Source organism: Nanorana parkeri, unplaced genomic scaffold, assembly GCF_000935625.1.
Source record: "Nanorana parkeri isolate BGI_ZX_2015 unplaced genomic scaffold, ASM93562v1 scaffold1336, whole genome shotgun sequence".
Lineage (NCBI taxonomy): Eukaryota > Metazoa > Chordata > Amphibia > Anura > Dicroglossidae > Nanorana > Nanorana parkeri.
In genome coordinates this window covers 149,107-163,333 of record NW_017307604.1, presented here as the reverse complement: position 1 = coordinate 163,333, position 14,227 = coordinate 149,107, and the positions used below count along the sequence as shown (strand labels likewise).

The 14,227-nt window shown below is 43.3% G+C and overlaps 1 protein-coding gene across 1 annotated transcript in view; it reads right to left on the bottom strand.

The window, feature by feature from the left end:
- The window catches only part of PICK1 (protein interacting with PRKCA 1), a gene marked incomplete at its 3' end in the record, with an annotated part of 316,855 nt that extends 303,051 nt beyond the window's left edge, over positions 1–13,804 (bottom strand). Inside the window, exon 1 of the mRNA XM_018569440.1 lies at positions 13,744–13,804. Within this exon, the coding sequence (XP_018424942.1) occupies positions 13,744–13,784 (41 nt within the window). The remainder of the gene's footprint in view (positions 1–13,743) is intronic.
- Between the last annotated feature and the right edge of the window lie 423 nt (positions 13,805–14,227).

Below are 14,227 nucleotides of genomic sequence, written 5' to 3'. Positions count from 1 at the left end.
TCTGGAGCCGTTGCCTATGGCAACCAATCAGCTTCTCTCTTTAGTTTGTTCAGTTAAGGTTTGAAAATGACAGAGAGAAGCTGATTGGTTGCCATGCACAGCTGCCCCAGATTTTGTCTGCTCCAGTTTTGATAAATTCCCCTCAATGTATGTATAATGTATTCCTCTATAGCTGGTGGTATTCTGCATTGCTGTATAATGTATTGCTGGGATTTATAGTTCTCTATAGCTGGTGGTATTATTCTACATTGTTGTTGTGCTGAGATTTGTAGTCCCTCTACAGCTTGGAGTTAGTGGCAGAACTACCAGGGTCGCAGCAGTCTTACACGCGCACAGCACTGACGAGGCATCCCTCCACTACCAGTGTGCTTTAATTTTCCTCAACCGATAAAGTTCTCTACCGCATCTCTTCCAGGTGCGCATGTCAGGAAAACAGCTGATTCGGATGACTCGGCCCCACTGGAAGTGACACAGTGGAGAAAATTTATAGGATCGAGAAAAATGATAGAACACTGACTTTGACACTGTCTGGCCCCTCCCACTAACCTCCAACAGCCCAGAAGCAAGGACAGCCAGTTCCCCGGCAATTCATCTTAGTGAATTGGCCCACTATTTGAAAAATAATGTAGAGAATAAATTTCTGTGACACAAGAATGTCTATGCAGGTGGGGCGTGTGGGAGGGACTTGTATATGGGCGGAGCACAAGGGGGCCCCATAATCTTGTATTGCCCGGGGGCCCCATGTGTTGTCAGTCCGCCCCTGATACTACATGTCAACTTTGGCACAAAACCTTTAGGTCTCTGCTAAAAAGCAGATGAAGAGGATTTTCACCTTTCAACATGACAGCGACCCAAAGCATACCTCCAAATCAACAAAAGAAGGGCTTTATCAGAAGAACATCAAAGTTTTGGAATGACCCATGCAGAACGACGACCCAAACACTATACATAGTGAGTCAATGCTCAGTCTCTTTAGATTGGCAAACCAAGCCCTCTTTGGCTAGAAGGGGGCAATAAAAATGATCATTGCTCTGTCTTTGATGATTTTCAGGCTGACTGAATGAGGCAAATCGGGGGAAAGGCGTAAGCTAAATCCCAGTGCCATGGATGAGCGAACATATCTACTCCCAGGCCGTCATTCTTTCTGTCAGGGAGAATTTGTCTACCTTTTTGTTTTGAACTATGGGACAGAGATTCACATCTAGGATACCCCAAATGGAGGTGAGAAGATCTAATACATCCTGCTTTAGGGCCCATTTTGTAAGTCTTACACATTTTCTGCTCAGAAAGTCTGCCAGGCAATTCAGATTTCCCTGCAAGTGAAGAACCGAAAGGGATAACAAATTTGCCTCTGCCCAAAAAAGCATGCCCTCTGAAATTTCTATCAATATGTGCAATTTTTACCCCCCCCCCCTGCTTGTTAACCACTTGCTGACTGGGGTGTTTAGACCCCCTTCCTGGCCAGGCCATTTCTCAGTATTCAGTGCTGCGGTACTTTGACTGACATATATTCCGTCATGCAACGCTGTACTGAAATACATTTTATACCATTTTTTGGGGACAGATAGAGCTTACTTTTGGTGGTATTTAATCACCACTATGAGTTTTTTTTTAACTATATAATGAAAAAAGTACCGAAAATTTTGAAAAAAAACCTGTTCTCCCTACGTTATGTTATAAAACATTTATTATTACCCAATTTTTTGGTAAAATATAAAAGACGGGGTCACGTCGGGTAAAAAGACACCAAACATGTCAAGCTTTAAAATTGCGCGCACCCGCTAAATCGCAAAAAACTACCATACCCAAAATTGACCATAGCCGTTGCTTTCAAAGCTTTTACCGCTCATCAGTTTAGTGTTATCAGTGATTAATGGCCCTAGAATTATTGTTCTCACTCTGACGTTCGCGGCGATATGCAACATGTGCCGCGCAATGGATGTAATAGTCGTTTTCGCACGTAGGCGGACTCGACGCATGTTTGCGTGTGCATGTGGGGGCGGGGGACTTTTTTTTTAATTATTATTATTGCTTTGATATGTGAATTTCTTTTAAATGTTGTAACTAATTTTTTTTAAACTTTTTTTTTTCACTTAACTTTATTGCTATCACATAGGGAGCAAACAAGCTCCCTGTGTGATAGCCAATTTGCAGTTAGAGGTCCTCTTTATGAAGACATCACGGGTCTTTAAGACCCCTAATGTCACCTAGGGACCCCCAGAGACCTGCTTCTCTCCGGTTTCTGTACTGGAGAGTGACACTGAATGCAGGCAGTGATGTAATACACATCACTGCCTGCATTCCCGAAGAGGAGGAGATCAAACGGAGCTCGTGTACTGATATCTCCGGCCGCAGAGCTGCTGTGCTGGTCCCGGGCTCACACTGGGAGCAGCGGAGCCCGGAGGGGGCGCACACCCGCACGCAATTACATCGCTGGCTGTTTACATTGAAAGCTGATTTCTCGTTCGTGCGCGCCGCCTAGGGCAAGAGCGGGGCGGAATGGGACGTTTAAAAACGCCCACCCGCATTTAAGAAGCCGCTGTCTGGCCGTTTAATTACAACAGCTGGACAGCAGGTGGTTAATGATCAGTAAATGTTGGTGGATAGATCAGTAAATGTTGCCCCATTATCCTGATTGCAAAGTTTCTCAGACCCAATACAATGGCCTGTAGCTCTCTCATGTTGGATGAGGATTTGATCGACTCTGGAAACCACATCCCTTGAATCATTTCCTGACCCATGTGGGCCCCCCACCCCCTGGCACTGGTAGTGATGCCTGTGTTGGCTTTTGCCAGAGTCCCCTCCTGAAAGGTTTAATGGCACCAGCCACCAAGTCAGTGACTGTTTTACTGAGAGGTGTAACTGGACAGCCGAGTCCTAGGAGAGTAAGTCTCCATCCGAGACAGAGGAGGAGGAAAATCTGAAGTGGTCTCAATCTCAGCTGGGCCTACAATACCGCCAGAATGCAAGCATTCATCAGTCCCAGTACTCTCATGATACGCCTTAGTGAGACCAGGTTCTGGATTCTTTTCTCCCAGGAAAAAAAAGTTTTGCCACAGTTGAGTCCGCCACATACCCCAGAAACACAATCCTCTGCCCTGTGGTAAGATGGGATTTCTCCCGGTTGATAATCCACCCTAGATTCTCAAGGGGGCTATAGCCACTTGCCGTTTATCTCTCAGTATCTCCTCCACACCTGCCACAAAAAGGCCATCCAAGGAAGGAATGACCTGAATCCCTCTCCGAGATAACGAGGCAAGAGCTCCTGCTACTATCTTTGAAAAAAATCCTTGGCACTGAAGACAGGTCAAATGGGAGAGGTGAATTGAACTGAAGGTGCACTGTGGCATGGGGACCCCTGATTGTAAATCTAAGACATTTCCCAAGCATATCCACCAGGAGAGAGTTGAGGACCTATAGTCCCCGGACTATGTCTTTCATCAATATATTTAAAAAATGGACCGCGCGATCTCCCACATTCAAAATACTCCCAGTATATAACACAATAAGGGATAACATATAACAATAATCCTATGAATGAATACCCATCAATATATCAAAAACCAATAATGGAAATAAAAATAAAAATGAATATAGTGTTTTTTTCATCAAAAATGCAACATATATATGCCGCCCCTTCTTCTCCCCTATCACCATATCTTTATGATATACCTGCTCGGCTCGATCCATGCCTAAGCACGGCCTCAAGTGGGAGTGTACATCGAGACCCGACTCCCCCACCAATCACATACATTCTAGAAAACGGTTGACTCCTCCCAGCTGTCAAATTTAAACACAGGCAAGACATCCCGCCATCTCTATTGCATTCCCAACTTAGGATTGACAAAGAGGCAGAGCCTTGAAACGCGTAGCCATCGGCATTGGACACTGCCCCTGTCCATCTCTTCCATTCTCCTCCGTTTTTTGACACACTCGAGACACGCTCGGATTGACTCCTTTGGTCCCCGAACGGTCCGGCATTTGACATCGCCTCATACCCACACAGCCGCGGCTCAGCCTGGCCAGCTGAGACCGCAGTGTTTAAACGATCACCCCCGACAGCTATCAGACTGCTCTCCGGCATCTCCAAATGAGCTGACACGCTGTATGCTGACACCAGCAACGTGAGTAAGGGTTTTTACAGTAGTGGCGCTTTTTCATTTTTGCGATTTTATTTAACATATTAAACTAAAGTTCATAAACCACCGTTGTGTGCTGAGATTAGTTTCAGTTGAAAAGCAATTCCCCGTGCTCCACCTCTAGGCAATCAATCTTTTTTGGCCACTCACCAGATTCTCCAAACTATACAAGCCATCCTTTTAAACGTTTCGCTGCCAAGCCCTCAGGAACATTTTGCACCTCAGCTGGCCACACCATTTTTGCAATTTTTTCCATTGATTTGATTTTCAACGGCTGCATTGCTAGCGCCTGTAAAAGACCCCCCAAACCATATATTTTCTGAAAGCACAGGCCCGGTAGAATAGACATACGGTTCTACTAAATTTGTAGGCCCTGCGATAACTGCACAAATTTTTCCCACAGTACTATGTGTCCCCAGTTATTTACAAATACTGGAGTGATCAGACGATCACTCCAGTGTTTGTCTTTTACACAGAGGATCGGTAATATCACTGATATTTACCGATCCTCCGCTCTGCCATGGACACAGCCACTGTCATCATTAAACTGACAAGATGACAGACACCCCCTCCACACCCCACCCCGCCGGCCATTTCTCTATTCGGATCCCCACTGCCTCAGCCCATACAAGTGGGGGAGAGCAGCGGGGCTCCATTGAGACACAGATCCCTGCCTGGAACGGCTCCAGGCAGGGAGGAGAGGCTGCATATGCCGGCTGGGCGCCCAGAATTTTTGTGAATAGCTGTTATTTAAAGGGGACCGTCCAGGGAACAGTTCTGCTATAATTTTATGGTTGCTATAGCAGAACTGTCATGGCTGTAAATGCCACCGCCGTAAGGCATACTGACCTGGCGTATTGTGCACAGTTTTGTTCCGCTGTATGCCTTACGGCGGTGGCGGGGAAAAGGGTTAAACACCTCCTCGACTACTTTCCTTCTTGGTATTTTTATTTTTCCACCAAAATTCCAATGGTTAGCAAGATTGTTTTCATAATATTAATACTTCATCCATTGATTTCCTTATGAGCATATACTGTATCTCTCCACCAAAAAAATAAAATAAAGGGCTTACAAAACAATCAGGAAACCACACGTAGCATACAATCTTTGCATAAGTTTAATACGCAAATAATATAAAACTTACATTAAAAATTATGTAAGACCGGTCACATCCAATACACACAAATCAACCCCTCGAGCATTCCACGATATGACACCATCAGGTGGGTACCATCGGGTGGGTACATACAATCAACCCATCGAGCATTCCACGATAATATGACATCAGGTGGGTCTTTCAGATCATTTGCAGCTAAGTCAACATGCATGCTCGTCCCCAACGCGTTTTGTACAAATTACTTTTTCAAAGGTAGTGTGCACGTTGGCAATACCTGCCTTTTATATCCACTGCAAGTTTAATATCTACAATCTTCCCTAGATGACAGTCAACTAACCTTACATAACACCCCCTACATGACTCCCATATAGAATATTGCAATAAAAAAAAAAAACTACAACCAAATCATTCCTTCGCATTCATTATTACTCACATGTAGACGGCAACTAGATAATCCTACCAACCTAATAAAATGATATACCACACTCCCCTTTTTTAATTTAGCTATTGCTGATGAAACAGTTTATGTCCAATTCATTTTTAACCCCTTTGTTTTCAATGCGTCCAATAAAAAGATCCATTTTTTCCCTGACACCAATACATGGCAGCATACAATGGGTATGGCTCCGCCCCCAGCCCAATCACAGGACCAGTTATACTATAAATTAAAGCCCTCCTCCCAAGGCCACCATTCTTTTTTCTGTCCTCCCTGCTCAAGCCGGTTATACTAAGAATGTTTGAGGTTTTTTTTTTTGCCCTCACCTTGACGGTTTCTTCTGGCCTGCCGCACAGGTTCAGCTCTCATGTTGCAAAGTTCCCTTTGTTCAGATGGCTAAATGCAATCTTATAAAGGGAAGCCTCCCCCATAGCCATTGAGTTAGGGTGCAGGAAATGGTCTCTTCATGTTCGGATGCTTCCTCCATCATGGTGGTGGGTTGAACACTTGCTTAGCCTCCTGCTCTTGTGACTCCAGAGAAGAACTGTGACTCAGCTGCATCATCAGAAACTATGGTTGTACTTGGATGATCACATGCATGGACTAGATGCAAGTAGGATCCACTCCATTTTCTTTCAATTAGTTTGTTTAAGTAATACATGTGCTGCTATTTCCTATAGCTTTGCATTGCTGCTTTTCTCTGGCTGAATCTTTCTGAATATCTGTTGTGTCTGTAGATCCATTAAGTTTTCCATGTGTGCTAAAAACCTTACATATGTGATTCTGTGGTGCTGCTAATGCCTTAGCTGAATCTTGCAGGTATTTACCTGAAACATCCATTAGCTTGCTTGTGGTGCTTTAACCCTGGAGGTGTTTGCTGAGTGCAGGATGCTGCCACTTGTAGCTCTGCTGCTAAACCTTCAAACTGGATCTTACAGAAATGTGTTTGTTTGCTAACTCTGTCAGCTTCAATCTTGTGCCTTGGCTCTTGGGTGCCTTTCATGTGAGTATTTTGCTGTCACCTGTGGTTCCCCAGCGTTGTTAGTGTTTAAAATATAACTTATGGAATTGGTGCTTCATTTCAGGCCTATTCTGACTGTTATTCAGTAATCTTTTTCATGGTCCTATGTATACAGCATTGTGTTAGTGACAAGAGCCTGTTGTGCTATAACCCTGAGCACTTGAGTATGTGGCTTCCAGGTTTTCAGCATGGTTGTTAGTGTCTAGCAGGTTCTGACAGGTGGTGTTTAAATCACATCATTCTCTTCAGTTTCTCTGTCATAGCAAAGGTTGGATCATATGTTCAGTTACCAACTGGCATTAACCTCCTTCCCCAAGAGACCAGCTACATTCTATAAAGGTGAGGGTCAGGTAGGTATGAGGATAATAAAAAAAAGAGTGCAAATACATGGGCATAATGAATTGCAAATCTTTTCAGGCCTATTGACAGCACTGTTTCACAGAGTGCATATGCAGGGGTTAATGGATTGCAACTCTCTCCAGCCCTTTGCCATCACTGCTTCTTAGAGTGAACTTCTGGATTATCACCAGTACTGCTCCCCAAAGACAGAGTAAGCTGCTCAATTTGGGATGCAAAGTCCTCTTCAAGCTGTGATAAAGCTGCTACACATGAAAGATCCTGCTATTAGAATACAGCTAGCGGATTGGATCACAAGGATTGTACAACCTTTAAGCAGCGCTTGGCCTGCGATCACCTGGCAGGATGCTGTGCCGGGTTTCCCCTGCAGGGGCAACAGAGAATAAAGGGACAGAAAGGTACAGGTCTGAAGCCTTAAACAGAGGGGATATACTTTATTATACTTTTTTAACTGTCAATTACTAGCCCAGTCAAGCAGCTATATCCACAAGTTCCCCTCTAACCCTATGGCGGTCAGCTATAGAGTTTTTTGCGGTCAGCTATAGAGTTATAGCGCACCCATAGGCCAGTAATGGCACTTATTGCCAGGGCAGTCCATACTTGGCGTAAGAACACAGAAGCGGACCTTTTGGCTGGCAGTAAGGTCTCAGGGGCATGGTAGTTTCTGAATGAATTGACATCAGCAGTGATTTCATAGTGAGGCTGCTATGGATATGCTGCATTGCTCATTCGAGACTGCAGTTGCCTTGAGTTGGTACAGATCTCACCACACACACCAATATCTAATGTCACAGGGGACGGAAGAATTCACAATCCTCCTTTTCTTCTTTTAAACAAACCAAGATTACTCCCTCCCTAGAAGAACAAAAGTTATTTTGAGGGTTCCTCTTGTTGGTTGTGTGTCCAGATGAAACACTGAGATCTTGAGGAATACTGAATTAAGTTTGACTTGCTTAGGACATTGCATGAATGGATATAACATTGTGAAGAAAAGGGACTTTGTGTGTATCACAGATAAGCATCCATACAGGGACCAGCATTCCACTATAGCGCCCTCTACAGCTCATAAGACACATCGTTACATTAGTATATGCTGTTGCATTTCCAAGACTTCTGACCAACTTGCCCAGTAGGTCTCGGGTTGTGGGAGCTTACAAAAGTTTGAGCATATACTGTTCTGAGTATATGCTCATGGGTCCTGTTAAGAGTTCAAGAGGGACATGGTCAGGTTTTTCTTCTCATGTTTCAGTCTATTCATTGCCATCAAGGTTCCTTGGTGCAAGCGAAGCTGGGTTATATGTACACATATCCAAATAGTGTCTCGTAATCTTTTCCAGTCCAAAGATATCAAGCTTGTATCCTCTAATTGTCCTAGTGGGACAACCAGGAGACTTAAGACTAGTCTTGGTTTGAACACTTTGAACAGATGATTAGGATCCAAATATTGCATATGAAATCACTATGTTGCATCACTTAAGCCATAAATTGACTATTGGATACTGTGCCTGGCAGATGTGTGCTCACATTCCTGTGCACCTGTCCTCCATCAAATGTCTTGCTTACCATTCTAAAGTTTTGTTTACCTGCCCTTTGGCCTTGCCACAATCCTAGGTCATTTTCCAAAAGATTGCATCCAGTCACAGCCTTCTTGAGTGAACAAGTAGTCAAACTATTGAAGCGTCATCCTGCTGGTTGTTCAGCATGCTCATACTCTAGCAGTCCATGGAACCATCTTAAGTTAGGCTCTGATCAAGTTAAAAGCGATCGCGAAGGGGGAATGCCTCTATCCTACCCCTTGGTGCCTCCAGTTGACGGGACAACTCCTTGGTGTCTTCAGTTGACGGGACAACTCCTTGGTGTCTCCAGTTGACGGGACAACTCCTTGGTGTCTCCAGTTGACGGGACAACTCCTTGGTGTCTCCAGTTGACGGGACAACTCCTTGGTGTCTCCAGTTGAGGGATCAATTCAAATGGTGTTGGAGGCTAAAAGTCTTCCATCAGGGTTCTTCAGACAACAGAGAAAACATTCCCTGTGCCATTGGTTCTGGATGATTCCAAATATGAGATTCTAGGTTGTGGCTACAGCCGGCGAGCCTGTTTCAACTGTTATCTATGTCCCTATCCAGGGATCGTGTTAATAAAGGATTCCTCGGTGCGAATCACTGGGCTCTCAGAATTTCCTGGCTGATACTGTAAGCCAAGAAGCCCTGGACGACAATTAATGTTTTCTTATCCAGAAGTTTCCTGTGGATCAGCAGCAAGTGGGTTATCCAGATCTCATCCTGATGGTAATCCCTAAGAGTACAGACACTCCTTGTCAAGAAAAGGTTCTAAGGGAGAGAGCAATGGATATACGCTTCCTTCAGTCCAAATGGATTCAGATTCCTAGATGGTACCCACAATTATCCGGGTAGGGTTCCCTCTCTTGTAGACTCTGACCCTTCTAGTCATCCTTTATATTCAGAGCTTCTACAGTGGATGCTACATCCAGAAATACCTTAAGCCAGCGTTTTTTCACAGAGGTAAATTTTTGTAACATTTTCTAATGTTGGTGTGCCTCGTGATTTTTTTCATGAAAAAAGTGTGCCTTTGCACAAAAAAGGTTGAAAAACACTGCCTTAAGCGACTTGGAGGTTGGAAGTAGTGTCTGCCTTGCCTGGATTACTCATCTCCAGTCAATAAGTGTTTGTTGAATACTAGAGCACCTACTAAACATCATATATTCTACAGTGTGGAATGATTTTGTAGACTTCCCCAGCTTAATGGGTTTTGTCTCTCTTAACCTTGCCATGATAGATATATTGGACTTTCTTCAGGCAAGTAATGTGTACTTGGGTGTCGGCACCCTCTACATATTAATCCTCTGATACACAAGGGGTAGCTCATTGATTAATAAGCCAGCTCTTAAGGACTTGCACAAGAATTCACTCTTCAGAACAGTCTCTTTCCCTTAAAATCTACAGATAGTGCTGTATATGTTCTTCCTTCCTCGACTTCATCTAGCTCACGCTTTCTCAGTATGGACAGCAACATGTAGAATAGTTTTTCTTACAGCAATCTCCTCGGGGAGGAGGGTGTTGGATAGTCAAGATTAGCCTGCAAACCACCTTATTGCTACCATTTCCCAGACAAGTTTTTTGTTTCAGCTCATGCCCAAAATGTGGCTGCTATGCTGGGGAAGAACATGGAGGTTACCTTTTTTTTTCGGGTTGATCTGTTCATCTTTCTGGTGCTTTTAGAAAAGTAGCTCTCTGCGTGCACTAGGTCATATGCATTATGCCTGATCAAGCAGATGGAGCCACAGATACATCTTTGGGTTCGCTCTTCCGAAGGATAGTTCCTTACGGATAGAATTTAGTGATGTACCTCCAGAGTTATTCTGGAAGGTGGTAACCTGGTATATATCCCTGTCCCATTACAGGGTCTGTCCAGGAGTCTTGTCCATGGAGAAGTGGTTTCTGAATGTGTTTACCAGTGGTACAAATTAATGAATATCTCAGAATTACACTCCCTGTTGTGTGCTAGTTAGATCTCATTGTATGCTGCCATGTATTGGTGTCAGGAAAACAGAAAATTGTATACCTACCTATCGGTAATGTTCCTTTCCTGACGCCAATACATGGCAGCATACAGGACCCTCCCATGGCTTTCGCATTGAATACTTGTTACGAGAATGGTGGCCTTGGGAGTCGGGCTTTAATTTATAGTATAACTGGTCCTGTGATTGGGCTGGGGCGGAGCCATACCCATTGCATGCTGCCATGTATTGGCGTCAGGAAAGGAAAATTACCGATAGGTAAGTATACAATTGTCCGTTTAATTTTGGGATATCATCCTCATTCTATTGGCATTCTAGTGGCTATAAAGCCTATATATCCCATAACAAAAATCAATAGTGTAGGATCTTTATTACAAACCTCCATCAAAGTGTCTAGACAAAAACACTATGATCATCAAATAAATTTTTAATATTTTTTATGTATTCACGAATTCAAATTTTCAGCTCTCTGGTCGTTCTACCTACATATTGGAAGCCACAAGGGCATTCCAATACATAAGTCACATAGGATGTCTGATGGTAAACAAACTCCTTTATTTCAAACTGCCTCCCATTAGAATAAATTCAATTGTGTCCTCCTTCTACCTTTCTCTTTTCTTTTTTGGTCACTCTACATCCTATGCAATTTATACAAGGATAGAATCCAACGCTACCAAAATAATTTTTTTACCTTGGGTGGCGGATCTACCACATTATGTAGATCTCTAAGAGTAGAGGCCCTCCTGTAAATTACCTGGGGTTTATTTGGAATTAGCGGACCTAAAATTCTGTCCATTTTTAAGATGTTCCCATGTTTATTAATAATTTTTTCTCAAAGTCTCTGTACTGAGCAGTATAATCGGTGATAAGGGATAATTTGTTTTCGTCTGATCCTTCTTTTTAGTCTCGAATAGACATTTCCCTTTGTTGTGGAAATTTTATTTGGACTATTGTGGACGTTCTTATTAGGATGTGTTTTTAGTAGATTGTATATGTGAATATTGTCATCATGTCTCTCAGCGTCCGGTTTACCTGGTTATGCTGTATGGCAGGGGTAGCCAAACTCCGGCCCTCCAGCTGTGGTGGAACTACAAATCCCATGAGGCATTGCAAGGTTCTCCCAGCCACAGACATGACTCCCGGAGAGAGATGCATCATGGGATTTGTAGTTTCACCACAGCTGGAGGGCCGGAGTTTGGCTACACCTGCTCTATGGCCTTTATGAAGGAACACACACTCATGTCTTTTTTGTGTGCCTGATCAACACATTGGAAATAATATGGTGTTTTCCCTGCAGATAAACTCACATTTTTTTAGTAGATTGTATATGTGAATATTGTCATCATGTCTCTCAGCGTCCGGTTTACCTGGTTATGCTGTATGGCAGGGGTAGCCAAACTCCGGCCCTCCAGCTGTGGTGGAACTACAAATCCCATGAGGCATTGCAAGGTTCTCCCAGCCACAGACATGACTCCCGGAGAGAGATGCATCATGGGATTTGTAGTTTCACCACAGCTGGAGGGCCGGAGTTTGGCTACACCTGCTCTATGGCCTTTATGAAGGAACACACACTCATGTCTTTTTTGTGTGCCTGATCAACACATTGGAAATAATATGGTGTTTTCCCTGCAGATAAACTCACATTCATAGGAATAGTAGTTCTATTAGGCATTGTTCACTGAATCTTGCTGAATAGAATTCGCGCCAGTGGTAACGGCGGGAGTATGTGCACGATTCCGATCGGAGCAACGTTCCCAGTTAACACACTGATTCCTTTGTGTAGTCTTCTGGTGCGAACTCCGCTACACGCGTTTTTCATTGTTAACTGGTGTGCACGGAGTTCACATGAACTAGCAGCGGGGGGCTGTGCACTTTGTGCTGCACGTTCACGAACATATACTCCCCTTTCTATTGTCTATTCAAATGTATACATGTCTCATTGGCTGACTTTGTGTTATGTAAATGTATTGAGGAATTGATTGGCTGTTGTGGCCATCCTTTCCTTCCGTTATCCCTTTGTGCCCTATAAATAAAAACGGAGCTCCCTGCACTAGGCAGGACTTTCTACTGAGCATCCAACGTGAGAACAGCTTGTGTCTGTTTTACTTGGTACCGCTACGCGCACTCCATCATATTATACAAAAGAGCTGAGAACTGTGCTTTTAAGTGCAGCGGATTACTATGAGCATGAGCGTATACTGATTTCCAGAACATAAAAAAAAAAAATATATAGCTGCAAGCAGCAATAAAGGTGGCCAAGCATTAGAGCCGGTTATAGCACATGGGAAGACATTGTAGTTAGAGAGATTAATAGCAGAACATGATTTCATGAATTATAATTTTTTTTAAATTCAAAATGGTCGCCAACCTTGGTGACATTTGGAACCCATCTTGCAGGGCTCAAAATTTAATTATTAATATTATTTACTTAATTAATATTGATTAATACTATTATATACAGTATTGACAAGTGACAGTGCACTTATTACAGGCTTTTGTAAAAAAAAGGCCATCATACAAATAACACTATCTAAATACCGCTTGCAGCGGCCATATTCCTTTTGGAACTGGGTCTATTTTTACAACCATGGTAGAAGAGGTCACCCTGGACATATGGACAAAGTTTTGAGTTATTCTGATAAATTGTTTCAGAGTTTAAGTTGTTTGCAGATATATTATATGTTTAACGAACAAGGTCTTAAAATATGATTTGTGGAAAGTGACTGTGACGGACTGACTATCTCGATACCCTGCCTGGTATCTGCGCCAAATACTGATTCCCTCCCAAGTACCTTCCCGGCCAGAATATATCCTCGTTTCCCCAAGAACTAAACAACACTAGTCTTCAGGTAAACACAACTCCCTTTATTTTCAAACGGAACAGACATTTATAGACAATAAGGGGCAATCCGCCTTCATCAATAAACATGAATGCCGGCCAAACGAGAACCAATAAGAACAGTTAAAAATTACTTTCAAATCAAATAGTAAACCCATAATGCACAGTGGCCCTGAAGCCCTTTATTCCCTTGTGTCTGTCACAGTACAAGAAAGCTTCACTGAATAAATGAACAAACATCCATGTAATGAACATTTTACAGAAATAAAGCATACAATCAAATTTAAAGTACTTACAGTTTGTCTTCATCAAGGTCATAATCATACTCTGAAAACATTTCACTTAATCTGCAAGTCTGCCTTTCTGCAACAACAAATAAAAAACCAAGAAAAAGTTTATTTTAAGCAAGTGCAACAACCCTAATCTTTAATCCCTAGTAGAAGGTGGGGATGCACCGATACTAGTATCAGTGCTGATACTGAGTAGTTGGGGGAGTACTTGTACTCGCCTAACTGCTCCCGATGACTATCCCAATACTGGAACTTCCGGTATCAGGGAGCCGGGCGGCAAGTCATTACATGCTGCCCGGCTTCCCGATTGGCCAGGAAGCCAGCTCCATGTTCCCTCATCACCAGGGAGCATACAGCTGGCTTCCTGGCTAATCAGGAAGCTCATTAAACGCCGCCCAGCTTCCTTAACCTCCCTGGCGGTCTGATTATTTAATTTTTTCCCTTTTTTTTCAACTTGTAAAATTCCTGCCGGTTCCGACCCCCCCTGCAA